Source organism: Nyctibius grandis, chromosome 23 (genome assembly GCF_013368605.1).
Source record: "Nyctibius grandis isolate bNycGra1 chromosome 23, bNycGra1.pri, whole genome shotgun sequence".
Lineage (NCBI taxonomy): Eukaryota > Metazoa > Chordata > Aves > Nyctibiiformes > Nyctibiidae > Nyctibius > Nyctibius grandis.
Window position 1 is genome coordinate 1070889 of NC_090680.1, and position 27995 is coordinate 1098883.

At 50.0% G+C, this 27995-nt stretch overlaps 1 protein-coding gene across 1 annotated transcript; it reads left to right on the forward strand.

Annotated features, from left to right (window-relative positions):
* Positions 1 to 2672: 2672 nt before the first annotated feature.
* Positions 2673 to 27190, forward strand: HGD (homogentisate 1,2-dioxygenase). Its single transcript, XM_068417481.1, has 14 exons — positions 2673 to 2687; positions 8011 to 8082; positions 10396 to 10484; positions 12209 to 12314; positions 16277 to 16336; positions 16797 to 16888; positions 17532 to 17566; positions 18726 to 18805; positions 18935 to 19034; positions 20794 to 20918; positions 21572 to 21676; positions 22854 to 22980; positions 26263 to 26444; positions 27059 to 27190. The coding sequence occupies exons 1-14, from the start codon at positions 2673 to 2675 to the stop codon at positions 27188 to 27190; spliced, it is 1320 nt and encodes a 439-aa protein (XP_068273582.1).
* The last annotated feature ends 805 nt before the right edge of the window (positions 27191 to 27995 follow it).

A 27995-nucleotide genomic window follows, 5' to 3' on the forward strand; every position in this document is an offset into this window, starting at 1 on the left:
CTTGACTAGATCAACCAAACGAAAGTCTGGGCTGCGTGGGCGATCCAACTCGAAGTTCAGTCATTTCTTTTGACTAGGAGGAGCGTGAAGTGAAATAGTGTGTGATTAACCCGCGCACATCTCTCTTCCCTTTGCCCTGAAAGTTAACGTTTACAAAGTGGAAATGTGCTGCTGGCTTTGGGTTAAAGATTTATTAAAGGACGAGGAGGCCCGGTAGCTTCGAAGGCTAGGACTACGTTCAGAGTTTTTATCTTGCTTTCTGATGCCATCTTCTTTTCCTGAGGCTTGTTCTGCTGTGGCTTGCGTGGGCTTGATGGGCTGTCCTACCCTTGACGAATAAAAGGTCAGAGCACAAAATTCAGTAACTGTCCAAAATTAGCACCCTCCTTAGCTGTTGCACCAGAGTGGGGAAAGACAGAACAGAGCAAGGTGACTAATTTTTCTCCTGACTGCTAGGAGTGGTTCTGCTAGCCTGAAGGCAGAAACATCACAGCAAGGTGAGCAGGTGGCTTCTCCAGCCTCTATTCACGCAGCATCTGCTTTTTGGCAACAAGGAGTGCGTGCTCTCCACCACAGATGACTTTTATGACCTTTCCTGCACAAATAAATGATAATAATTAACCTGTCTGGCATCTGCTACTGAATGGTCCCAGAAAAATGACAAGGACGTATTTCATAACAACCACTCTACAAAAAAGTACATGTTATGAAAAAGAGCCTTTTTTTTTTGATGCAAAGCTGTTGGCAGTCATAAAAAAAGTATAAATATTGTTTTATTTTCTCATATTATGATGAAAGGTTTAAAAAAGAGATTAAGTTCCTTGGTACTAAGTAGTACACTAGCAGATGAACAAAGACAGCTGCTCTAGAGAGCTCCTGTCCCATTTGGCAGCGTGTAAAGCGTTAACAAACAGAAGGAATGCAAGTTGGGGAAGCTGAGATCGCAGAGACAAGAGGGAATGAATATATTAATAAATATGCACATCAATGAATGCATTTTAGCTGGACTAAGATAGGCAAGAGAAGAGGTTGGTCCTTTTAGAAACAAGATAATATCACTGTGAAAAGCAGTGGGCCATTGCAAGAGCAGGTCCACAGCCGCATCAGAAAGGATCTGCCTCTCTCAGTTGCCTCTTACATGAGACAGAAGAGCTTTACTTTTGGGATGGGACAACCACTCACTACAAGAAGTGATGGCGAGCCGTGATCCAGTAGTTGTACTCGTCATAGCAGCCCTGGCAGACTCCAGTCCATGCTGGGAGGTGCTGTGCTAAGCATTGAGTAGAAATTTATGACGGTATTGGCCCTGCTCTGGAAAGCGTATACCCTAATAAACAAGTATGAAGGTAAAGGCACAGGGAAGAATATACAGCTTTGCCTCTGCCACATGACATGAAATACACATTGCATAGGAAAATGCTAATGGAGAGCATAGGGAAGCAAAGGGACTACTGTCCCATGTCTCTCTCCCTCCCTTTTCCCCCAGGGACCCAGGTCATTCACCCACGCAGTGCCCCACTACCTCATCTTTCATTCACCACTGAGATGCTGAACACCAGCTGTTAAATTTTCAAGCAAGCCCCTTGGTACTTTCTCTCCTTCTGCCTCTCAGATGAGCTCCTTGCATGTCTCCATCAGGATGCCTGTGAGAACAGTTCACATCTACTAAGCTGCTGGTATGCAGGTGCCATACAGTTGCATATGCATCATGTGGTAACAAATACAGTTGCATTGATGTCTTATGCTTTTTTACATATGTCTTTTGGGTCGTGTTATGTATTTCAGCTGAAATCTCCTTGGAGTAAAGGCCACATAAAGCCATGCACTGGACAGATGTCATAAACCCAGAAAGATAGCTGAGAAGACACTGAATGCTTTTAATGCTCATTCATCCACGCTTAGTTCACTGTGTTTATGAATCATGTTTATGTGATGATGAAGACAGTTGCTAAAATATTAATGAAGTACATCTATACTTAATGTTTCCTAAGATCTATGTTTAAGAGCTGCTGCAACTAACTAAAGTGGTTGTTTAAGCTAAATCACAGAATCACTGAGGTTGGAAGTGACCTCTGGAGATCATCTAGTCCATCCCCCTGCTCAAGCAGGGTCAGCTGGAGCAGGTTGCCCACGACCATGTCCAGTTGGTTTTGAATATCTTCGCAGCTGGAGAATACATAACCTCCCTGGGCAACCTATTCCAGTGTTTGACCACCACTTAATGTTCACATTTAAGAGCAAAAAGGAAAGTCCACAGAATTACAAGCCAGTCAGCCTTACCTTACCGGTCAGCTGCAAAAAAGGCTTTTCTCTGTTCTTAAACACCTTGTTCTTTTTTTTTGCCCCCCATGTGTGGGAACTACGACCCCTTTTTTAACATCTAAGGAGGAAAAGGAGCAGTGAGGGAACCCAGTCCCCCTCACCCCCCATGTATTATCTTCGAATCAGACCTGGGGCTGGCTCTGTGGAGAAGGGCCAGCATTTGGTTAAACACAGACCGGGCTGAGCAAACAGGTTGAAAACTCCCTTGGACTTTCTCACTTCCAGCACTGTCAGCCTGTCACCAGCCCGGCTCGGCTGACCAGCCAGCAGGCTTTGCTTGGCAGGCTGCTTTGGCCAGATACCTGCTTGGCGATTGTGTCTGCTCCAAGAGGAGGAGGACCAGGAGGAGGATGGCGGGCTTGCAGGTAAGGGGCCGGGGACCTGTGACCCACTGGTGCTGCCTGTGGACATCCCTTCTCTGCTGACATCAATTGTTTGGTGTGTTTAATTTTAATGTGCCCCTCTTTTGTGTCTCATGGTGTGTTTCAAAGCTCTCTTGGGATAAAGGATTTCACTGCATTTCATCTGTAAATAGGCTTTTCTTTCCCCCTTCTCCTCCTTTGGAAATCATTCTTGGTCAGGCTGTCCCAGCACAGGACCTCTTCATCGCGGGATTTGTCCTTCCCCCACTCTCCTCACACACCCCTCCTCCTGCCCCGTCTGCCAGAGGGGTGTTTCCCTCTCAGCCTATGAAATCTGGCTGATAACATCTGCCCAGATGTTGCAACCCTGGCCACCATCTTCCCTGGCAGCCCAGGGGAGCAGCAGCTCCGTCCTGGGGCAGTTTCTCAGTACCCCTCGCAGGGGGGGCTCCGGCCATGCCCTCCTCTCCGTGCCCCAGCGGGGCAGCCGGTGGGAGCTTTCCCTGCCAGAGCACGGGGGAGTTTGGGGAGAGCGGTGGGATGTGGTGGGTTTGTGGCTCATGCACAGGAACACGAGGATCACAACCCCAAACCTCATCGGCCCCTCTCTGTCATTGCGTGGGGCCAGCTGCCCTGGGGCCATCGGGGCACGTGAGTGATGCTGCAGCAGGCAGTAGCAGCAAGGGCTCATCCCAGGACGGCTGGTACTGGCGAGAGCTTGTGCAGGACCATCGTGTTTCTCCCCAGACTTTGAGGCTGTCCTTGTTACTAAGCCTTTTCCTAGCTCTGAATATGCCCAAGATACATGTGTGTGCTCCTTCACCACCTTCTGCAATGTTCATCATAGTGGTCTTACGTGTCTTCTTATTCATCTCTGATGAGTCCTGTCTCCTCATACAGTAAAATTTCACTGTGCTTCTTCCTTGCTTCTCCCTGATCCACCTGCAGCTTTCACCATCCTCTTTCAGCAGTGGGGCAGCCTGGCCCCCGTACAACTCTGGATGAGTGGCCTGACAGCATCTTCTGTCTCCATCTCTGACTTGTTCCTAGCAGACCCTAATACCTTGTTGGCCAATGTGACTGTGGCTGCAGGCTGAGCATGGGTCTGCCCAGAGCTGCCCACAGGAACGGGCTGCTCTGCCAGCGCCTCCTCTCTGAGATGTTATATACGTCCGTACCTTGTCATCACCTCTGCCCAGACCACCTTTTCTTTGCATCTTTCCTCCAGAAGTGTTTCTTCACCCTTTCTCTCCGCTCCTCCTGGCATCCATCCCTCTCTTCCCTCCTCCACCAAGTGCCCTGACCCACCTTGGAGCTGTGCAGGTCTTTTCAGGAAGGGTCTGGCCCTGGACTGTCCCTGGCACTTTCAGAGCAGAGGGTTGGCGAGACGCTGGGGAGATGGAAGCTCCTGCCAGGGATGTTGGCCCTGCGGCACCATGGCAGCACTGGGGCAGAGCTCGGCTTAGGGTGCTTTGGTTTTACCTGGCAAGGAGGCTGTGGACCCCGTGCAGAGGGTGGAAGGCTGCCCTGCTCATTGCCCCAAATACTCACGTCCCTGTTTCTGCGGGTTTGTGTTAGACGCTGCGGTGCTGACGGGTCTGAGCTGACACAAAGTGCCGTGCCTGTTGTGTAGCGATGAGTGTTGTTTTCCTGTGTCCTGCAGCAGGAGCTGATAGCGAAATGTATTATGCAGCGTTTGAAGAAGGGCCTTAATTATTTTGCAGTCTATGTGTTCAGACTTCAAATGCGGTTTTCCCATGCCTGCTGTCTAATCCGGTGAACTAAAGGTTATGGTTGATAGGTCAGAGTACGACACCCGTTGCGAGCACTCTGCTTTGCATCCCAGTTATCCCAATCAATGAGCTTTGCTGAATTTTTTATGCAGTGCTGGGCTTTTATCTCTCCCATTTTATTGAAAAATGACAAAACAAAAACCACAGTGGAGTCAGGTGAATTCCTAAGATCCTGTTTGCATAAAAAGCTACAGGATCTCGAACGAAATAAAGACAACAGTAATTAAAAGCTGAAGAGAAAACAAAGGACCACGGAGAACTTTTTGTTTTACAGAGAAACTACCTGCCCCATTGCCAAAATGGTTCCCATCAACCTACCCAACTGGAGTTACTTACAACGTGGCTAGGAACCATGGAGGCCAGGCAGGGACCTAGAGGGAGGTCACTTAGGACTAAAAACCCATTGCCGTGCCATGGAGAAGAAGGGTTGGTTTCCATGTTTCCAGATTTTTTCACCCGGAAAGGATGCTCCGGTGCAGGTGCCGGGCGGGCAGAAAGGGGTCATTTCTCCTGGCTCGAGGACACCCTGCACAGTGCAAACTGAGAGGTGGGCTCAGAGGGTCAGCAGGGAGAAGGGCCGTGGTGTGCGTGGCCCTTGTGCCGTTGCTCCCAACCGACCTGCATCAGCAGAGTCCCCGCGTGGTGCTCCAGAGCCCAGGAGCACGACGCCTCGGATGGACGCGGGGAGCTGGTGTCATGTAGCTATTTTTGGCAGCCCAAGTAGTGTTTGACACTGACCCCTAAGGGCATGGAGGGGAGAGAAGCCTCTCTGAGGTCTACCACGGGGAAAGACAAAATAAAGTGAGTGAATGAGAAAAGCCACACTGAACATCCCGGCAAAGCCTTGGAGCCACGTCAGGGTGATAAATCACTGGCAGGACTACGTCTCCCCTCCCGCAGCTGCAGTCCTGCCAATGTCTTTTTTTCAGCCCTCAATGCAGTTACCTGAGGATTAATTTTTTTTTTTCTTGGTTGAGGGAGAATTGATTTGACCAAACAATGATGCAGCAACTTCTGCCCCCGCTCTCAGGGCAGCAGGGTGACGCCAACCTCCCCCAAACAACTGCCTCTTCCCCAGCTCGGCTCCCCTGCCCCAGCCCACCCAGCCTCCTGCCTTGCTGGGCGGTGGCCAGCAGCTCTGCAGCCCCGGTGATGCGCAGCGAGGAAGGCAGCAGCTCTCCATCCAGTCCGCTGGGAAGCTGCCTGCACTGCTGCGCTCAGGAGCCAGCTGCCTGCTCGGGGCTGGCGAGGTGCCGTGCAGCACCAACGTGGGCACGGAGCAGCTGCTGGCATGAGATGCTTGCTGCTGAGTTGGTGTTCTTTCCTTCCCCCATCCCCACAAGGAGAAGCAAAGCGGCTTTTGGAGGTGTGGATGGGCAGGCCAGCTGTGCAGGTCACCGGCTTTTTAGCCTGAAGGACGGGGGATGGATTTCTCACAGCAGAACCTCTGTGCCTCCTTCCCCCTCACCCCAGCACGGTGGCAGGGGGGCTGCTGGGCAGCACACGCTGGTTACCAGATGGTACTCAAACCCACCAGAGGACCACACACCATCCCTCCCAGCTTTCCACCAGCTTAGTCGAGCATTTTGCAGGTGATGCTCAGCAAAGCAGCCTGCATGTTGAATTAACCCTCTCCTTGCTGTGCTAGTGGCAGAACCTTCTGGGCCTTGCTGGCTGTGCCTTCAGAAAGTAAGCATGCCCCCCTCCTCTTCCTCCTCTTCCCCCTTTCCTCCCCTGTTCATCAAGGCTGCCCCACAGGCAAACTTTCCAGCCACCTCTACGTCGCTGGTAGAGGAGGATGCAGTGCGGAGGTCTTGGTTAATTCTGGAACTGCTGCAGTCCCATCAGATACTGCTGCATTTCCGTTTAAAAGAGGGGAGGGGAAAAAAAAGGGAAAAAAAAAAAAAAGAAATAAATGCTCCAGTACAATACATTTGCCAAGGCTGCTTAGGTCACCTGCTGCTTTGCATATCAATATGCTTCTTGCGGAACCCAGTGGAGAGCAGAGTCCTAGCGGTGTACGTTCATTTGTAAGAAGGCAAGAAACATATTCCCTGAACCGACAGAAACTGAGGTGTTTTCAGGTTCAGGCTAGGCAGGGCTTCCAGCCAGCCTGGCTCCCCCTGGGAAAGGTGCCGGAGGAAAGCACACGGTTTGTCAGGAGGTCTCAGGTTTGCTCTCTGAGCGCCTGCTACACTTGGAAATTTCTAGAGGGGGGGGCTGCAAATTGCACAAGACTGAGAACCCCTGGGGAAAATAATCCAGGCACTACAATAATGTAATAAACCAGGTGTAGGGGATTTGTCACTCCGCCTTCGTGTCACACCTCCCAGGGTGTCACAGCGCACCGAGGGAGGGTGCCCGCTGCTTTCTGGGGTGTCTCGGCGCGGGAGCAGCCACCCCATCGCAGCGAGCACGCCATCCCAGCGCCGCTGTGTGAAGGCAGGCGAGCAGCTCGGCTACTCTTGCAGTTGATAGAAAGGAGCATTAATATTTAACTCCCTCCCCAGGCCACGGAGCTGAACCATTGATTGCTGCCAAAACGCCTCTGCGTTCACGCAGAGTTCAACGGCGTGGCTTCGTGCCTTTCTGTAGGATCTGAAGGGACTGTATTTGCATTTCTGTCAGCGCAAAGCTAAGGTCTCTGTGGCACCTGCTTCCCTTGTGTGTCTCAGGTTTACTGTGGGGCTTTCCTCAGTGCTGCGCAGCTGGGAGCCACATCCACTGAGGTCCTGTGGCTTTTAGCCGTGCTCAGACCACAGCAGCTGTAGGCAGGGCAGGCGTGGGAGGGCATGCAGGTTCCATCCGTGGGTCTCTCGGGTATACATCACCCTAGAAAACCAGATTATCACCTGGTAATGGATTAATTCCTACTTACTGCCACGGTGAACAGTTCACACCCAGCTGGGCAGTACTTATTTAAGGCAAATCAGTGACATAGTTCAAGTCCCAGCTGGGTTTCCCTTCCTCCCTCATCCCAGCTATGTCCTAACCTTTTTCTTGATGGTCACGGGGATGTATCACAAGAACCTAACAACCAAACGGCTCCCAGTTTCAATCCCTGAGCATCCGAGGACTCAGTGCACAAATTTGCAAGGCAGTCTGCAGATTTTGGAACATCCACGATTCAAGTGAAGTCAGATTTAACTTGGATGGTGCTGGCACACATCCACAATGTTGGTGTGCAGTTCCTCCTATGCATCACCCTGTTGTTCTTGAGTCTGACTGTATATGTGATATATGGCTTATTTCTCAAGTGCCTTCGTGGTGCAGAATGTGGTCAAAATAGACACACAGATTTAGCAGAAGAGCAAATCCTGTCTGTGCTTCCCAGTCCACCACGCATTTAGCTAATGAAGCAAACCCAGGAGCTGTGAAAATGGTCTGTGGTACTACGCAAGTAGATCACTTGAGAAAGTCTTAATGCACACAAAGAGCCTGGAAAAAAACATGAGGAAGCGAGGGGTGGGTTGTTTGGAGAGGTTTTGCTTGTGTTTTCAAAACGCTGATGAGCTGTGCGGTTTATTTTACAGTACATGTCGGGATTTGGAAATGAACACGTTTCTGAGGATCCACGCTGTCCAGGAGCTTTACCAGAGGGACAGGTACTGAGTTTTTTTAAAATGCTTCACTGAAATGACACGGAATAGAATGAATATCTGTTCCCTGGGCTTCTTTTCATCTTAACGTGTTTCCTTTCTCTCTGCCACCACAAAAGTCTCCAGGAACCTTCTTTATGCAGGATCGGAATAAGATGACGCTGGCAAAAATCAGAATTAAAGATTTCCATTCATACTTCCTATTTTTAAGTTACTCATGAGCTTCCAAGTTTCACCTTGGGGGTTAAGACTTGCCTAAATTACCTCTGCTCAACAGTAGCTTTTTTTTCCAAACTGTGCCTGCAACACAAGTGGCTCGGCCACACCGAGAAGGAAGCCATCGGTTCTGGAATAAACCAGAGCAGAAGTTTGAAGCTTGGCAGAGAAACACGCTCATGCAGGAGAGGCGGCTTTCGGAATTTCTGTAGGAACTGGGTTCGGTGAAGCTGGTTTATAAGTCTTTGGCAGGAGAGCAGCTTCTTTGCAGGCAGGGGACATGAATGCCTGCAGTAATAAACTCAGATTCATTCTTGAAAGTAAGTAACTAACTTCTGAACGTGTTTGATGAAAATAAGTTACGTTGGGTCATTCTGTTTTAAAGAAATGAATCGTGACCCATGTGATGCTGGCCACTCGGTCTGCAGAGGCAGGAACGAAACCCTGAAGAATTAAAGCCCTCTCATCTCTTTGCACTGGTCTCCTTTACACCAGCACGCATTCTGAGGCCGACTGTGCCCTTCCTTGGATCTCCTGCAATCCCTTGGACTTGGATGGCAGCATTTTATGCTCAGTCAATGACATCCCTTGGCGCATCCCTCTGTGCAAAGAGGCCAGCAGAATTCAGGTCAAATGGGGAGCTTCACCCTTCACTTTTCCTGAGTTTTCTGGATCTCCCCAGTTCTGTTTTACACGTTGTGTGCCAGTGTGGACAGTAACACGCAACACAAGGACACGTTAAATGCGTATATATGTCCCCGAGGTCTGCACTGCAGCCTGGGTGTGCCCACAAGACATCCACTTCTGTGCTGGATCAAACTGATGGCTCAGCTGGTGCAGTGTCTTGTTTCTGAGATGGGCTATAGCAGATGGGTGGAGAGAAAGTGTCAGAAAGAGGTACCTTAAAACTGGGAGATCGATAGCGGTGGCTGCTGGTCTGAACAGGCAGCGGGCTGTGGTGGATGTGCTCCTTGTGATTTCCCAGAGCAGCACCACCTTCCAGAGGAGGAGGACCCCACCAGCTGCTGGCTGAGGTACTCTCATCTGGACAGAGTTTGGCTCGGTGTCAAAAGAGTTAATAGAAAAATCTGAAAACCAGTTAGTTAGGCAAAAAAAATCTCCAGTCCCAGGGGTGGATCCTTTCTCCTCTGCAGTATTTATAAGACTGGCATCTGCAGTAGTGTTGGCTAAGATAAAAATGACAAGGGCTATTGATCCCCCTGCTTCCCTGCATACCCACACCGACAAGACGGAGCTTGAGAGCTGGAAGCTACATGCATGTTGAGAGCTTTACCTCTTCCTTCTGCCCACCTGTAGGGCGGTGTTTGATACCGTACGGATGGCTGACCCGCTCAGCCGCAGCAGGATGACAGGATGCTAAACTAGGCCTTGCAGGAGGGAGATGGGATAGCAAATGGCGTATGCCTGTCCCACCGGGGTGTTTCCTGCAGTTCTTGGATGCCTTTGCTTCTTGCTGATCTCAAAGAAATAGCTGCTGGCCTACTTTTAGATCAAAATGTTTAGTTTGTGTTCTCTGAAAAGGAAGAATCTGTCCTTCAGTTATGAACTCACCAGGGCTGCTAAACCTGTGCTAGTTGTACCCACGGCTCTGCAAAGGGGAAGGTGCCCCCTTTGTACTCCAAAAGGTAAAAAGCCAGACACATGTCATGCTCTGGGGCACCCCCTCTAAACACTTGGTCTTAAAAAAAATTTGTGCATAATAATGGTCTGCTTTGCGGTCTGTGAGCTTTGGGAATAATCCCTTTTTCCCTGACGCTCCCATTGCTGACCCTACCAAGCACTGCCCCTTGCAGCTTGCTCTAGCAGTGGGTGTGTGGCCTCAAGGGCCGTGCCGACTCCTTAGGGCACTCGTGTGGCCTCTTGCATGTGGGAGTGGGCTTTGAGGTCTGGCTGGTACCTGTGAGGCACCCAGCCTCACAGGAACAAGAAGATGCCACTACCAGGGCTGATGCACAGACTCGGCAGCACAGCCCACCCATGGGATCAGGGTGCCGGCCACCCAGAGCAGTGCTCTGCCAGGGGCTCCAAAGCTAAATCCCATGCTGCTGCTTCTCACTCCTTATTTTTCCTTCTCCCATTCAGAATAACCCGCAAGTCTGCCCGTATGGCCTGTATGCTGAACAGCTCTCGGGCTCTGCCTTCACCTGTCCCCGGCCCACGAACAAGCGAAGGTACCGAGACCCCCCAGCAGCGGGTGGGGGATGTGGGGTGCTTGGGGCGAGCATCGGGGAGCAATGGAGAGCCTGCCTCTGTGCCACCAGCGCTTTCTGTGAGCCCAGGCGGACGGACAACCTCCACTGTGCGCTGGGAGAGGGGCAAGGGCAGAAAACCACAGGAGAGGGAGAGGAAAAACTTCGGGAGGATGAGTGGGATATGAAAATGCTGAGAAAGGGGGTGTCAGGATGGGAAAGAAAGTGGTTTTCTGAGTGAGGCAAGGAAGGGGAGGGGATGTACACGGGGGCCAGATGGTCCCGAGTGGGTTGTGTGTGCTGTGCGAAACAACCTCGAGAACTCAGCCCTGATGCTACTGCAAAAACGTCACGGCTGTGACCGGCACTGGTAAGCACCTGATGGACAGTGTCAAAACAAAGCCTCTGAACAGAACTCTTTCCTCCTCCTAAGGGATGCTTCTGCATGCTGGCTGGGGCCAGTGAGGTGCTAGCCCAGGCTGTACCCATTTTGGGTCTGGCCAGGGGCTCAGACCAGTGCCAGGCACCCCATGTGCTGCGTACCACCCCGTGTTCCCAGCAGTGCTGGGGACACCTTGTTCCAATCATCAGCAAACCTGGAGCTCTGTCCCGGTCATCGTGCTCCGGCCATGACCAGATTGCAGAAGATGGGTTTCTCATTTTGCTTCTCCCACGGTGGCATTGCTGTCCCTTTTGTTGTTCGTTCAAATGAAAGGCAAATGCATCATCCGAGCTGCCTAGCAGAGCTCTGCTCTCTGGGCTGGTGCCAGCGCGCGGTGTGCGTGGGAAAGGGATGAATCACTGTTTGCCGCACAGAGATGTCCTTGATGATGGAAATTTTCCAGCTCTCGAGGGAGAGCTCCCTCCTCCCCTCTCCCACCCACCCAAACTGCAACCACCGCTGTTAACACATCAAAGGCATTGGCAGCCCTGCCTAGCTCAGGCTTTCCTGATTACCTCTGCTCTCCTGCCTGATTAAAAGCCCAGCTTCAGGCTTGGCTGCGCCTGTGCATGGTGGGCAGCTGCCGGCCACGGCCATGGGAGCAGTGGGCAGCCACGGACACAGCGGGCAGCGAGGAAGGAGAGTGACTGTCCCAGACAGTGATGGAGGCACAGGGGACCTCCTACAGCAGGAGGAAGCATCAGCCCACATAGAACACTGGTCTTCACTGCATGGGCCTGCTGGTGGTCCTAGGGGCATGGCCAGCCAGGCATAGGATGCTACTTTCAGTAATCCATCCAAATTCAGATGCTGGCTGTGACCTCCCGTCTCCTGAAACTCCTCTGTACTTTCCATTAGATACTGTGCTCATCCCTGTCTTGTCTGAGCTGCTTTGTAGCTGTGTTTAAATAGGCTTTTTTTTCCACCCCGGAGAGAGCTGTATTTCAGCCACAGATCAAATTGTATCATCTTTATTTTTTATATACATATACATGTGTGTGTGTGAGTGTAAACATGTAAACACACATATAGACATTTACCTACATGTAACAGCATATATTTGTGCTTAGAGACTATAATAAAAAGACATGTCTCTCCAGAAGTCTCTGGCTGTGAGCTGGTGATTGATATTTAATACATCTTTTGGTCCAGTTGCCACCAAGATTAAGTGTTATTCATGCCTTTAGGAGCTCAATCAGCTGGCAGCCACCCAGAGGGTTTAGCCTCTTCCCCAGGTTAATCCAAGTCTTTTCCTTCTTTGCAGCTGGCTGTATCGGATCCTACCTTCGGTCTGCCACAAACCCTTCAGACCTCTCGAGGAGGGCCACTTGACACACAACTGGGATGACGTTGAACCTGACCCCAACCAGGTAACTGTGCTGGAAAGAGCCCTGGTGCTGCCAGGAGGACAGTCAAATATTAAGCTAACTAGGGGTGCAAAGGCGCTGAGCTGCAAGAGGTCTGAGGAGAGCCGTAGGGAGCTGGGGGTCTGGCCAACACAGGAGCTGGGTCCCGATGGCCATCCATTGTTCCTCATCTACGGGTCATCCAAGGAAGGACAGCCCTCGATGCGATGCTTGTTGCTTCCCACCTCAATGGATGCTTGTGCTGTTTCCCAGCATGGCCATGGTGTCACAGGGTTTGATCTGTGCTATCTAGCATCTCCCTTGGGGGCTCCTGTTGGCCACCTCTCAGGCTGCTCTCTCTTCCTCTTCAGTGTCCCCCATCAAAGGCTCACCATGCCCCAGCCCGGCAGGCAGAGCAGCAGCGTGTCTCTGCCATCCATCCCCTCCTTCCCTGTGCTTTCGGAGAGGCTGCTGGCTGTCAGCCCGTTTCTCTGCAGCCCTCATGGGAAATCAAGCTTCATTCTGGAGAGTCACGCGGAGACATGGCATTTGTCTTTCTGTTACGGCCTTGCCATCATCTTTAATCATGATTTCTCCCCTGCCAGCCCCAGAACATTTGGCTTTGCTAATCTGACTCTCTCCTCCTGCCGTTCTTCTCTCGACATCATCTCATGGTCATTGGTTTTTACTCCTCTCAGGTTTTGCCCTTTGATGCATCATTATTAGCTAATTTCCAGCCTCCTGGCAGCCTCACCATTTGTCTAAATTCTTTCCCAGTTCTGATGGAATATGTTTTCCAGCCACTGACCAAGGAGCGGTGACAGGCTCATATTTACATGCCTTTGGTGCTCCTTCCCAGATGAAGCTCAAATGACTTCTGTTACCACCTCATCCATCCCTGATGCCCTTTCGCAGCCCACATCTACCATAACGGTTATTTATGATTACAGTAATTCCAAGATGCCCAGCTCTCAAACATCTCAAGCCATTTAGATGTATAGTATACATCTATAATATAAAGGATATACAAAGTATATCCTTTACCTAAGGGAACAGCAACGAAGCTCCTGCCCACTCTCTCTCTCACCGCTTTCAGTGACAATCATCAAACCCAGAGGGGTTTATTTCCTAGCAGTAAGTGGAAGCCATCTTCCTGCTTTCCTTCTCGTCCTCTCTGAAGCAGAGCCAGAGAGCAGGTTCAGTTTGTTGGACGAGACGGATTCTTCCCTGCAGTGCTTTGTGTTTCGCCCAGCTCACTTAAGGAGCTTTCCCGACCATCATCCATCTAAAAGGATGGCCATATGGAGGCACCTTATGCAAAGCCCGTTGAAGTCAATGGGAAAAAATATCCTTTAATGTCGCCCAAAGACAATGGCAGAATTATAAAAGGCACAGGGGACAAAAGGGGACAAGGGTGATGAAAAAATATGGGGTGGCATTTGTGCAAGAAATGCTGAAACAAAAAAAAAATCCTCCAGTCTGGAGCAGAGATGACTAAGGGAAGCTATGACTGAGAGGCAGGGAGAAAACAAATACGAATAACAAGCGTCATATTAAAAAAATAAATGCATAAACTGTGGAACCTCTTGCCAGAGGATGCAGGTGGATTCAAAAAGTAATTGGACAGCCCTTGGGGAGATAAAACCTATAAAGTAATAGTAAGCAGAGAGGTGCCATATCTCAGGAGGCTCAAGGATCACAGAGCAGGGAAACAACACTAAAAGCTTCCCCATTTTAAGCACCTGGTGCTGGCTGCCACTGGCTGTCTTGGACTTCTCCTCTGGCTCAGGGTCCTCGCTCCTCTCTTGCATCGGTGAAACCCAAATGCAGCAGAGACGTGCTGGATGAACGCTGCGTGGAGCTGGGCAGCGGCTTTGCAGTGTGCAAGCGTTCCGGAGGAGAGGGGCCAGACACCATTTTCAGTTGTGACCAATGGGCTGGATGGCAAACCAGTTTCCTGCTCTCCTCCTCTCACAGGAGCGACAGCTGTGGAGGTGTCCACAGGGACCAAAGTGAAAATGAAGCTGTTATGCAGAAACTGCACTATATTTATTACTTAATCTGTGGACTTACTGTCATCTTCCATGTCCCTCAGTGGGAAAATTTGCTTCCCTTTAGATCACCTTTACACCTGACATTTATTTCTCTTCTTTTGCCTGTTCTCCCTCCCTCTCTCTCTGTGCCTGCTCTTCATGGTCTTCTCTCTTTGTCCTTTCATGTGTCCTTTCTGTCAGTATTTCCCAATGGTTTCTGTCAGCTGGGTCTCAATTCTCAAACCTGAAGGCTTAAAACAATCATTAGAGGAACAGTTCACTTTGAGATGCCACCACTGGCCTTTACAGCTGCCATGAAATGAACGGGAGCTGGGGAAGGCCCCACTGCTAGGGGTGGCAGCGGGCTGTGGAGCACCTTCTGACCATGCTTTGCATCGGCTCTGGTTCATGTCTGGAAGGCTGTCTTGGAAAGCAACGGAAAACATGCTTTAAAGAAGAAAAGTTTTTGCTTTTGAAAGCAAAACCTGAGGTTCAGCACTTACTGGCTTACCTGTGAGGTGTCGGTACCTCGCAAGGGTCACATCTGATCTGCTGGCGGGTGCATTTAGTGTCTGCATCCAGAATACGCAGCTTCTGCAGCAGCCTCTTCCCTCTGCACCCCAGCAGTGTGACCCTGCGCAGGCACCAGCACCGAGCCACCCTGGGAGGAAAACGTGCCTCTGCCTGGCAGCGAACGGGATGGGCGAGGAAGGGACAAGGGATGGATCCAACCCCAGGGACACAGGGCTGCTGCGAGGCTGTGGTGGTGGGATGCCCTCAGGAAACAGATGGCTTCGGAGAGCAGAGCAGAGAGGGCCGAGCTGCGGGGCCAGGCCTGCAGTGCAGCTGATTAATTAGCAATGAGCCCCTGCTTCGCTCAGCTTTACTGGCAGCTGCACTTGCTGGGTGCAGTTGCCTGTCTCCTCGCGAGGCAACTCTCCAGGAGAGCCTGACAAGTCACCTGGGCAGCCACATTTCGATTTGGGTTTGGAAAACTTCCACGAGGCTTGGGGGAATTTAATATCTTTGCATCCCGTTCAAATTCATCTGGAATTTCACATAGTTCAAAACTTTTGGGAGTGGCAGGCACAAACAGAGAGGCCCATAAACTTTGTTTTCTCAGGGCACCAGCCTAAAAGCATGTCATGAACTGCCAGGTCCGGTAGCTAAAAGCGAGAAAATGTTCTCGTGGATGCCCAGAGTCACAGGCACTTCCAGCTGGGGTCAAGGATATCGATGCAGGGGATGTATCTGGCAGCTGGCCACGTCAACACCCTCCTAATTTTGAGCGTTTGGGTTGCTCTGCACTGAACCCGCCCCCCCAGCGAGGGGCTCTCAGCCACAGCACCTCATTCCCAAGGGCTGCAGAGACCCTTAATATTATATTAGCAGTAATAAATACTTCAGACTCCTCTGGCACCTTCTGCCTGAGGATCTTGACAGGCATTGCAAGAAGTAATTAGTGCTGCTCACAGCTCCCACTCACGCAGGGAGAGATATTTCTGCTTCGGATGTGGGGAAAATGAGGTGGAGCAAACAGGAGTGCTACACTCGGGTCATGGAGGGAATGAATCATCTAGCGCAGAGTGGAGCACAGGACCATGACAATTTGGCTGTGGAAAGCCGGCTCATATGAATTTCTTTGCTCTCAACAGTGTTGTTAGTAATAGAGGAAGAGACAGCTTTTAAATAGGATTTTTTTTTTTCAGCCTTGGCACTACACAGCCCTACCAATTATTTTACAAAATTATGATTAAAAAGGAAGACAAGGTCCATAAATCAAAAGAAACCTGTAAACCAAATTAAGCAAGGCAAAGAGGAAAGAGAAAGCTACCTCAGCTAGCAGAGGGCAGGGAAGCAGGGCGGGTCGGGGGGCTGCTTTCTTCTGAATTGCCCCTGTTTGCGTTATAACCACTGGCATTGCTTTCTTGCTTTCTGTTTGCTGCAATCTAGCTGCGATGGAAACCTTTCGAGATCCCGAAAGCCCCTCAGAATAAGCTGGACTTTGTGAGCGTAAGTTGGGGGGCCAGGGCATCTGGGCATCCTCCACCTCTGCTCCTCCTCGGGGGGCAGCGGGGCACATGAGATGCTCAGCGTTGGGCACCGCTGGGCTTGCAGAGCATCCGTGGGAGGGGAGAGGATCCCAGATTTCAACCAACTGACAGTGGAATTGATTTTCTTCATTGCCTTTCAAGGAACTCTTAAAAAAAAACCAAAACAAACCCAGCCCCCAGCTCTCCCCAGTCCCTGGGCTGGAAAACACCCACTTACGTGGATTTTTAAGAAACCCTTAATATATTAATGAAAAGCCAACACATTTGGCAGAAGGCCATACACGGAAAGGCTGATAGTGGTATGGGAAGCGGGGAGAGGGGGTGAGTCCCAGCAAGGGGGTGGGATGAGGGGAGGAAAGGGGTCTGGCCCCTGCCCCGCTGCCTGCCGCTCACTCCTGATGCTTTGGGCTTGCCCGTAGGGGCTGCACACCCTGTGCGGCGCCGGTGAGCCCAGAGGACGCAATGGCATCGCCATCCATATTTTCGTCTGCAACACCTCCATGCTCAACAGGTCAGTAACTGCTCTGCTGGAGGCCCTGGGCTGGCTGCCTGTGTCTATATGATGTCTGTCGCTGCTGTGCTTGAGTCCAGCTGCTCCTAGCGGTGCTGTCTCTATGTCCCTGTGTGCACAGGCAAAGGTGTTCATGGTGTCCACGGCAGGTGTTTGTGAAGCAGGTTGTGCTCCATGGCCAAGCACTGGGGGGTGGGTGGGGAGCCACCAAGAGAAGGAGCATGGAGATGCAGCAAGAAGGGATGTGTTGGATCCAGGTGCTCTTGTCTTGGGGACCAGAGCTGCTCGTCAGAGGTCAACACGCATGCAGCCTCTGGTGGGCATCGCTACCCCCTGCACCACTTCATGGGGGCAATCAGCCCTGCTCCTCAGTTTACAACACCTGATGCACCCATGGCCACAAAGGCAGGGACCTGGCAGAGGTCAGAGGAGGTCCTGCTTCCAGGCCATGCACATTTAAACCTCCCTGCCTCCTCTGCACCTGCCTGTATATTCACTGACCCATGAGCAGCATTTCTGGTGCCAACGGGGAGACCTCTGCCACGTCAGTCTCACAGCTCAAAACTCCCCAGCTGTGGTCATGGTATGTGCAAGCGCCTGGGGTTTACAGCACCTTGACCTTCCTGTTTTCCTTTTTCTTTAGATGCCTTTATAATTCAGATGGTGACTTCTTGATTGGTGAGTTGATGCTTTGGCTTTTCCTTTCCCCCTTGAGGGTCTATCTGGGTTGCCACCTGCCTGTCTCTTTGTTCCTCCAGAGCCTTGGGCCCTACAGCCCAGATTTGGAGGAGAGGGTTGGCTTCACTTTCATGCTATCCAGATTTGGTGGTCTGGTGCCAGCTGGGCTGTCGGGTGGGTTGCACCGCTCCCATGCAGCTCAGACAGCGCCCGTCTGTGACAGACCCCAACTTCGTTTTTGAGCAGTGACCCAGCTTCCTTGGCGGGGTGCTCAGGGATCATTTCCCAGCGCTCCCCAGTGGAGGTTTTCTGGAAAACATAAGCCTCAGGATTTCTGAACAGCTTACAGCTAGATGCCTTCATTGCTTCAGTCCAAGAGTATTTGGCACGGCAGCTTAGCTCCCACGCTCCGCTAGCCTCAGGCAACCAGACTGCCACGATGAGTGTTGAGGTTGGCACATAATGTGTGCACATGCCGAAAAATATTCTGAGCGGTATCAGAAGCCTGATATTTACTCGTATCTTTCTTGACCAAGGGACAGAAATGCCTTGGGGTCATCAGCAGAAACATTTCTCCCATCAAATATCTATTAAATTGTTCTTGCTTACCTCCCTCACTACTGTGAAGTAAAAGTGCCAGAGCAGGTTTTATAAATCTGCTGTTTTTTCAAGTCAAAATGTGAGCTCTCCTGTTCCAGGACAGTCACGGAAAATGATGCGGATGTTAGTGAAGCGTTGCTCCTACCCTCAGGAAGCAGGGAGAATTAGTTAGTCCCAGACAGCTCACACTGCCACAGTCATGACAAGGAGGGGTACGTGCACCATTTTACATGAAGATCATGAGACAGACAGGTACAGCCCCAAATATATCAAGACCCATTTATCTGGACTGTGGCACAAACCCTACATCAAGGGACCACAAGCTGATGGGTGGCCTGACCTCACGCAGGCACCTGCTGCGACGTGGGAGCCATGGGGCTGGTCTGGAAGCTCTCCCTCCAGTGCGGGCATCTCTGCTGCAAGGCTTTGTATGGGAGCTGTGAAGCAGGGTCAGAAAGGGCCCACTGCTCTTCCTTGGAGCCTGGGTGCTCTGGAGGGACAGAGAAGGTGGCAATCACCATGTTGCTTCAGCTCCTCTCCCTGCATTTTGTTTCCACAGTGCCCCAGCAAGGGAAACTGCTCATCACAACTGAGTTTGGGAAGATGCTAGTGGAGCCCAATGAAATCTGTGTCATCCAGGTAAGGACTGACTGTGCCTCGCCTGTGGCTCAAAGCCTGACTTTGGAGCAAGCCAGCTCCTGCATTCAGCTGCTCATGGTTTGTCAGCAAAGCCCTGGGAGGATCCTAGTATCTTCCTTTATTTTCCAGCAAGGAATGCGTTTCAACGTGGAGGTGTTTGGAGAGACCAGAGGCTACATCCTGGAGGTGTATGGGGCACACTTCGAACTGCCTGACCTGGGACCCATTGGTAACAAGCTCCTGTCAGACCTACAGTGAATTTCATAGGCACAGGCATGAATTGCAAGCCCCAATCCATCCTTTTATATCCTATGTAATACATCCTCCCATGCACACGCTCCTTCACAAAGATGCTTTCCATCCCAGCACTGTTATTCCCCATCAGAGCAAGCATCCCCAAAAAAAATGTGACAGCCCCACCGTCCCTGCTGTGATTTCCCAGCCGGCTTTGGGGAGGTGATCAGCTCAGGTTATTTCACCTTACTTATCCCTGGAGTACTTGCCTCCAAACTTTTCTGACACCTCCTGGTTACTGCTACTAAGATTGTCTCAAGGAAGGGAAGTGAAACTTCCCTTGTAACAGCTAAAATAACTACAAAACTGGTACCAATAGTTCTCTACTTTCAGACTGGTGTTTAGGGGTTGGTTGGTTTTCATTTTACGTTGGGTTGGGGTTTTTCCCCACTAGACTGGGCTTGTTTTATAGCTCCCAGTGAGATCTAAAAGACTGGCCATGGTTAAGGTAAAGTAACTAGGTGTTATCAGTCAGTAACAAGTCTTGGCGTGGCCCATCTGTATTCAGGGGGCCTTTGCAAACATCTCATGGCCATAGGGAACTGAATCTGGTCATTCTTGCAGTGGGGAACAGACGCAATTTGCAGCTGTTTAATGGGACCCCACGTGAGCATCCCTCCCCTATGATGCGCTGGGCACATCTGTTTCCACATCGAGCCTACAGTGATTTTTCAGCAGCTTTCCTTTCAGCCAGCTGAGGTTACCTGCCTTCACCCTCTTCTTAAGCTCTGTGCCTGCTGCACTTGATCGTTGATACCATTGCCCCAGCCTGTTTGTAACACGTTTTCCCATTAGCTAGGTTTTCAGACACTGTTGGACTGGGTTTGGGGTTTTTTTCTCAGTCTCCAGAAGGCAGGAATCTATTATAAGGTTCACTTTCTGGAGAAAAGAAAATGAGTGCACTTGCCTGTAAACCTTTTCAGGAGGTGGTAATTATAAGAGCTCCTCTTCGCACCGCCTACCCACCTTCCCCTCAGAGACCAAGATCCTTTGTATTTCAGTCTTACTTTATTCTAATTTCAATTTTCACTTGAAAAAATGACAGCTGGAGAAAAGCACTGACTGTTAAACCTTAGCAGCAGGTAGTAATGTCTGCATTTTTATCCAAGAAATTAAAAACCACTTTGTAACAATAATAATGAGAAGAAGAATGCTTCATCACCCACCACCCATATGATGCTTTACACTTTGAAATGCACTTCTCGTGCTAACCAATCCCTCAGAATGCCCAGAGTCTGTAGGTATCACTAGCTTTTATTTTATTACTCTTTTTGCAAGCATTCAGAAATGTATTTGGCCCCCTCATGACATGCCTCGTAACTTCTGCATGGCTAAGTGTCCAACCAGCAGGACGTCCAGGAACAGAGTGCAATTCACTCTCAATTTTTTGCTTAATTCCTAGTTGTTACATGCCTTTAATTGAGGATGACATACTAATCTTGTTCAGAAGGCAATTGGGGAGACATGTCTTAGTAACATAAGGGGAGCATGGACTTAACTGCTAGGATGTATTACAATTGCCTACTTGTAGGTGCACAAGAAGTACATGACTATTTCAGGTTTCGAGGTGGGCCAAAAAGCAGTAAGGTCATTCAAAATGCAAAAGGGCACCCACAAAGCCAGGAAATCACACCAGCCTCTCACTTTGCTAGCAGGTTGCCCAAAGAGCTCTGGCATCGCTCTTTCTTCCACAGGAGCCAACGGCCTGGCCAACCCGCGTGACTTCTTGGTGCCCGTCGCGTGGTATGAGGACCGCCAAGTGCCAGGGGGCTACACGGTGATCAGCAAGTACCAGGGCAAGCTGTTTGCAGCCCAGCAGGTGAGGACGCCCTGGGAGAATAGGTAACACTGAAGCACAGTGACTGCCAGTGCATGGCCAGGGATATGGGACTCAGTAGCGTGCACATAGCCTGAGGAGATCCTGCTGGGTTAAGTGGAGCAGGACTGAGCCCTTGCCTTGTCGGGTCACGTGCTGAGTCTTTGTGCGGTGTGGTGCTTGGTTGCTAGCTGGGGTTCAACCACGACAGGTTTAACCCCAGGCTCTTTCCTCAGCCTGGAAAAAAGTGTTTGTGAAGACTTGGTCACCCAAAGACTCAACAATGAGCCTCACTGTTTCCATACGTTTATAGTGACAGAGTAGAAAAGAGGAGCTGGGGCTGCTGTAAAAAGCCAGGGTTTCCTTACCAGAGGGCCAGTGTTGCAGCTGGCCTTGGTCAAGCACTGCCTGGGCACTCGAAAGACCTTAGAGATCAAACCCCAGAGGGAGGACTGAGGCTCACCATGTGAAAATGCTGAGGAAAACCACGTCCTTGCAATGTTGGGCTGTGCCTAAAGGGCTTCGTGCTCCAGGCTGCCGGTGTACCTCTCACCAGCACTAAACCCATTTTTAATTTGAGAAAGAGCAGTGCCTTGCATATGTGCAGCAAGTTGGAAGGTTGTGTATGGTAACCCTCCGTCTCTTTGCTTTGGTAGGATTTCTCCCCCTTCAATGTTGTAGCCTGGCACGGGAACTACACACCGTACAAATACCATCTGGAAAAATTCATGGTCATTAATTCTGTGGCCTTTGACCATGCGGTAAGTTCTGGAGCTGGGCAAGGCAGAGCAATGCTGCATGGATACCGTACCATCCAAACCCACCCTGAGCTCCAAGGGCTCAGCACCTGTTAAAAAATATGTTGTGCTCTAAGAAACAGCGTGAGATCTCTTGCTCTGCTTTCCCTGGGCCCAAACCAAGCTCTTGTAGAGAAAGACAACCTCCTTTGTGGTACAAAGACATAACTGGAGGCTGATCAGCTTCTTAAACAGCTTTATGCAGCTTAGCATAGAGCTTCTGTGGCCTGGAGGAGGGCTGAATACTGAAGCCAACACACACCATGCAACTCAGCAAAAAGACTTTTGCTTCAAATTCTTGCCTTGATTTATTTCTTGCAATTGCACAGACTCCTTCCCCTCGTTCCTCTGAGCCCAGCACTGAAATTCATTTGAAGAGCTGGCAGCTTTCACTGCAATAATTTCTAGATCTTATGGAAAATAACTAAAGCCAAAACTAATGTGAGCAGCTCTTCTAAAAAGGAAACCAGCCCAGTGGGAGAGGTGCCCACAGCGATGCCATCCCTTGGCGCTGCTTCTGCAAGTGGGTGTGCAAGGAGACTGGAGCATTTCTAGTGAGACAACCAACAGAAAGTATTGTTTAAACTCCAGAAAAACCTGCCAGGAGAAGGATGGTTTTGGGATCAAAGCCCAGAAAACCACTTTAGCGGACTGGAGACTTCAAAAATCCTTGAAGCAAGCCACAATATCTCTGCAATTTGTTCTCCCTGTTTGTAAACTAACAGGCCTGTGAGGCTAAATGCCTCCAGCAGGACGTTCCTGTCCTCTGTAACCGGCTAAGGCAGAGGTACAGTCTCGTGGTAGGAGGAGTGTTGGAGACTGCTCCTGGAGTTACAGTACCCCGTCTCGCGGGGCTGTCCCTGCCCTGCATCTGCACCGCCAGCTCCGAGGGCACTGTGGCCAGGGTGGGGAAGGCTCTCTAAGGCTGCCTAAAGAAAGAACCATCCGGTTCCATCTCTTGTCCCCCATGTTCAGCATGGGATCGAGATGGGTCACAAATCTCATCCGCACCACCAGGTGCAGGTGGTAAAAGTGTTTCGGCAAGGGAGAGGCTGTGTCGGTCAGGTGTGCCGGCTGGATGACCTGAGCAGACAGCTCTGAGCTCTGCTCTGTTTCATGCTTTTTCCTTTGCTTTTTTCAGGATCCTTCTATCTTCACTGTCCTGACAGCCAAGTCGACCCGTCCTGGAGTGGCACTCGCCGACTTTGTCATATTCCCCCCACGATGGGGGGTAGCTAACAACACCTTCCGGCCACCATACTACCACCGTACGTCTGCTCTTTGCTGGTTGTGCTTGAGTACAGCACTGCAGAAAAAAAACCAAGCCTCCATATATTTGAGAGCATGCGCAGGGAAGAAGCAGTCCGATTTCTTGCCCTTGGCACGGTTAGAGTCAGCTTCTTGGAGTCAGTCAGTCCTCTCTGGAAAATGAACAGACTCAGAGATGTTCCTATTTAGAGCATCTCAGGAAAACTCAGAGGTGATGGGCTGGTTGTGTCTGCATAGATGGATGTGTCTGTACTCACGGTGCTCCCACAAAGACCGGGGGCACATTGAACTTGGCATTGCACAAATGCATCAGAAATTCTCCTGTCATCCAGCCATGAATTGCTCAATATCTCATCAGAGTAGATAAAGAAAGGAAAATATGGTATCACGGGTGGGGAGAAGCCCAGAGGGATGTAGAGCTGCCCAAGGCCACTCGTAGGGTGAGATTAGAGTTACAGTGAAGGAGTGAATTTGCTCTCCTGAGCTCTTTTTCACCACCTGCACAGTGATGGAGGTACCTCTGGCATTTAAGAAGCCAGAGATCAGGAACTGGGCTCCTTCTCAGGCAGAGAGTTGGTTGATGTTTTGGGGATTTGGTTGCCATCACCAGAGCTGGTTTCTTTTCGGCAGTTGTTTGGTTTTTTGTCTCGGCAGAGCATGGCCACATGTTGCATTGAATGGATGCTGGAAATCCCTTTCCCAACACGGGACTGCCCTTCCAGGGTGGGGATGAGGCACCCTGCTCTGGGAGACTGAGGGGGAAAGCTTGCCCATCCTGCACCCCTTCTGTCGACACCTAAAAGGCCCCATCTCAGAACCTATCAAGGTCACACTACGGTCACTCTGAAGTGCTGAGAGGCTTTCTGCACACTTACTAACTACAGTTTAATAGCCAGCTCCTCCTGCTACTTAGACATATTTCCAAGTGCCTTGGGGGTTGGCAGAATTAGTGGCACTTGCAAGCACAGTAGGCAGCTGTGCAACCATCTGAGTAAATCCCACAGGCAAAGTCCCCCCTGTTATCCTGCTTTCATTCGCAATGATGAATGTGACATGGGAACATGTCTCCTGGCCGGCTGGCATAGTGTCAAGTCACTTTTACTAGACCCTAAGAGGTGAGACACACTGCTGGTTAACCACAATTAAGTTGCTGCTAATCAGCAGAGCTGTGCTAACTTTCCATGGATGTGTTGTGAGCCATAAGAAACATGAAGTTGTTCAACCTTGCTTCATCTGTGGTAAAAGGCAGCTGAAGTAATTCTCATTCTCTCATCCATGTTGTGATCTGAGAGTACCCATGCAGACAGCTACCACAGCTACTCACTTGACCACAGTACCTCAATTCATGATGAGCAGGGTGGTTGTCTACTCCGTCCCAGCCATGGAGGCGCAGAGCTTGAGTGGGTAAGGCAGACATGGCAACAGTCAATTATCAAGACACTCTGCACATCAGTTCTCTCTGAAATCAGCGCCATGCTGAGAATCTTGTACTACTAAGAGAGGCGTTAACAGGGCAGAGCAACTCTGGGGTAAGAGTAGCACAAGTTCAGTGCTGCTGAACTCTCCTCCCTCCAAATATTTTATGAGAGGCATATTTTGTTTGCCAGCAATCCCGTTACCTCCTCTCAGGTGCAGCGGAAAGGCTGTGTTCAGAGAACTTTGGTGTAGTCAGAGTCACATTTTTCGTCTTGCATTAGCTTTGCCCCAAGTATAAATATAGCAATGGTGGTCCAAATATATTCCCCCTAGACACCGTAACAATTTCATATACAAAGGTGGCTGTGCAGCTCATAAATACTGACTTCTCTTGGACACCTTTCTACGTCCTTGGAGGCTGTGAATTACTCCTGGGTCTTTGGACCACAGGCTGAAAGATGTCTGATGCAGTTGTTATACCATGGGTATATATTGCATCTGTGTCTGAGGGAGTAATTGTGATTCTCATTATGGTGGGACCTAATATCTAATGGCCACTAAGGGAGTTTAACTTCACAACATCCTACTTGTAGAAGACAACGCTATTTTACTGCTAGGCAATGGAGGCACACCTAAGTTGTTGGGGGTCACATAGGAAATCTGCAAACGAATAAGAAACTGGACTCAGCTCATCTGTTAACTCCCAGCCTGGTTTCCTACTCACCTGCCCATTCTTCCTAAGCAATATTATATTCCTCTTGCAGATGTGTTGGCAATCCAGCTCTTGGGGCCTGTACAGCAGTCTGAATGTGCCAAGCGCAGTACATGAGCAGGTTCAATGAGAAGCCCATAACAATCCAGTCTGACATCAGACACTGACAACTTGGGATGAAAATTAATGAAGTTTGCATACATATATAGGCCATCTCTGCTTTGAGCTAAATTAGTTTTGTTGTTAAACACTTCAGACCCTGGATTGTACTTAACGAAGATGGAACTAGTGGTTAAAAAGGGCTATATATAACATAGCACGTCCTGGTTTGGCAAAAACTGATGGCTAAGCAGAAAGTTGCCATATTGTTTAGCCACACCAGGTCTACTAAAGCTGAAAGCTTGGGACAGCCGTTGTTAAAGTGCTTCCCTTCCAGGGAGCATAACTCAGTAAGTACTGAATGATAGATACAGCCATCCTCACCTAAGTTAGTGGTACATTACTCCGTTGGTTTCAGAGGGTCTACTTAAAGCATTCTTCCTCAGGGAAGGGCAGAATTTGGCTCCTTGTTTTGGGGCATACAGTGGCTCTTGAGAAATAGGCAGATAATGAATGAATCAGAAGTATAAGGTACTGAAGTGCCTGGCTGGACTGGGGGTGGTAGAATAATACTGAACAAAATGATTTCATGCTTCTAACCTGGGACAGCAGACCAGGCTCTCTCACCAGGCTGTTGGCCAGGCATTTTGTGACTGTAACACAGGAATGATTATACAGATCTTCCTTTCCAGCACTTTAAGATCTCTAATCTAAGTTTGTAAATATCAGGTTATGCCATGCAGTCCGTGTGCAGGTGTAGTACTTACACAGCTCGAGGTGGTAGGAAAAGCACAGGTCTACCAACATCAATGCACCTTCATTAGGGAGCTCAGTGTCTGAATCCAGATAAGTAAGAGTGGAATAAAACCTGTACAGCTTTACAAGCATCACCTGTAGGATCCCAGATGTCCTCTCATGTGATACCCTGCTTAGGAACCTCCACTCCACCCACTGCCTGGCCCAGCTTATCTCGTGGCTTTCAAGGAGCTCACAGCCCAGCTGTGATGCCTCCCAACCACAATGCGTTGCAACCTCTTCTCTATGCCTCCTGCAGGGAACTGCATGAGTGAGTTCATGGGGCTCATCAAAGGCCACTACGAAGCAAAGGAGGAAGGCTTCCAGCCTGGAGGGGCCAGCCTGCACAGCATGATGACTCCTCACGGGCCGGATGCTGACTGTTTTGAGAAGGCGAGCAAAGCCAAGCTGGAGCCTGAGAGGGTTGCAGAAGGGACCATGGTAAGGAGCCAAGGGAGCTAGTAAGATTTTTGAATACAGCATGGCATAGTGCTGCTGTGCCACTCTCAAAGTACAGCCTAGCTTCTTGCTGGCAAGTTGGAAAAGTACTTGGACCAAACTGCTGCAGCATTCACCTCCTTTACCGATCAGCACCGTTCAACTCCCAGGAGCTCCCCTGGAGACATGCAATGCCAGGCAGCTTTGATCATCTGCCCACATAACTTGTTGCCTGAGCAGGAAGCTGGGAATTTTCATGCTGATTAATTTAATTTTTGTCTTAGCCTATGGACAAAGAAGTGAAACCCCTGACTGTCCTCCTTTCTCCACCCCCTAAAATCTAATGATGATCATCAACAGACCTTGAACTAGAGCTTTTGGAACAACCTGGCTTTCTTGGGCACCCAGGAAGTCCAAAGTCACTCCTGAGACCTGGTTAATACCGGCATTGCAATGCCAGCTCTGAAGAGATTTCTCGCCCTGGGTTGATCAGAATGGAGGCAGAACTTGGCAGTGCTGGACCATGCATACAACTCCTGTTTGTGGTAAAGCAGAGCCACCTTGCCTGGATTTAAACTCACTCTCTTGCCCTAACCTACCTTCCCTCTTCCCCACAGGCCTTCATGTTCGAATCATCCCTCAGTCTTGCCGTCACCAAATGGGGCCTCCAGACCTCCAACCGCCTAGATAAAAACTACTACAAGTGCTGGGAACCTCTGAAAAGCCATTTTAACCCTAAGTGCAAGTAAAGAGAAGTATTTGTTGCTTGCAATACATGAGTGAAGGCAGGGATATCAGCATACCTCTGTGGAGTGGCACAGTTGACTCAGGCAACGCAGAGTGCTCCAGTACAGAACGGCATGTCCAGCAGCCACCGAACCACAAGAATGATCATCCCTATGTAACTTGGGAAATGCAGTAAAAAAACACCATTATTCTTAACTTTCAAGCACCCAATTAAAGCTTTCCTGGTAACACACTTAAGCTGAAATACTTGCATGGCTCTCACCACATGTAGTTGGTGTGAATGCTGTACCTTATGTGGACATGAGGTGACAGCCTGCCCCTGCTCATGGGGCCTCCTGAAAATACAACCCGGTGTGTCTTTCACGGGGAGAAGATAGGGATCAACAAAGCATTTTGTGCTGTCTGTAGGGGAAGAGCTTTACAAACGGAGCTGAAGGCTCTACCAGACCTAAGCCTCCCATTAGAGCAGGACACTTCAACCTGCTCATCTGTGGAGGGCTGCCAAGGAAAGACTTTACTGTCAGAAAAGTAGACCGCAAATTAGTAAAGGTTGGAGAACCCAAGCGCTTCACTGCTAAGTGAGGGTAAGTTTCCTTACCAACCCCATGCTCTGGCCATCCTTCAACATTGACTTGTCAGCACTTGAAGAATTCTCTCTCTAGTTAAAGTGCTAATTTGCAGCATAGCGAATGCGAAAGGGCTTGTGTGGCCAGTCCAGGCCTTTGTTCCTGGGAAGGTACCTGGCAGAAAGCTCAAGTGCAGACAACATCGTGGAAGACCTCAAAATTCATTGGAGTATGCAAGCCT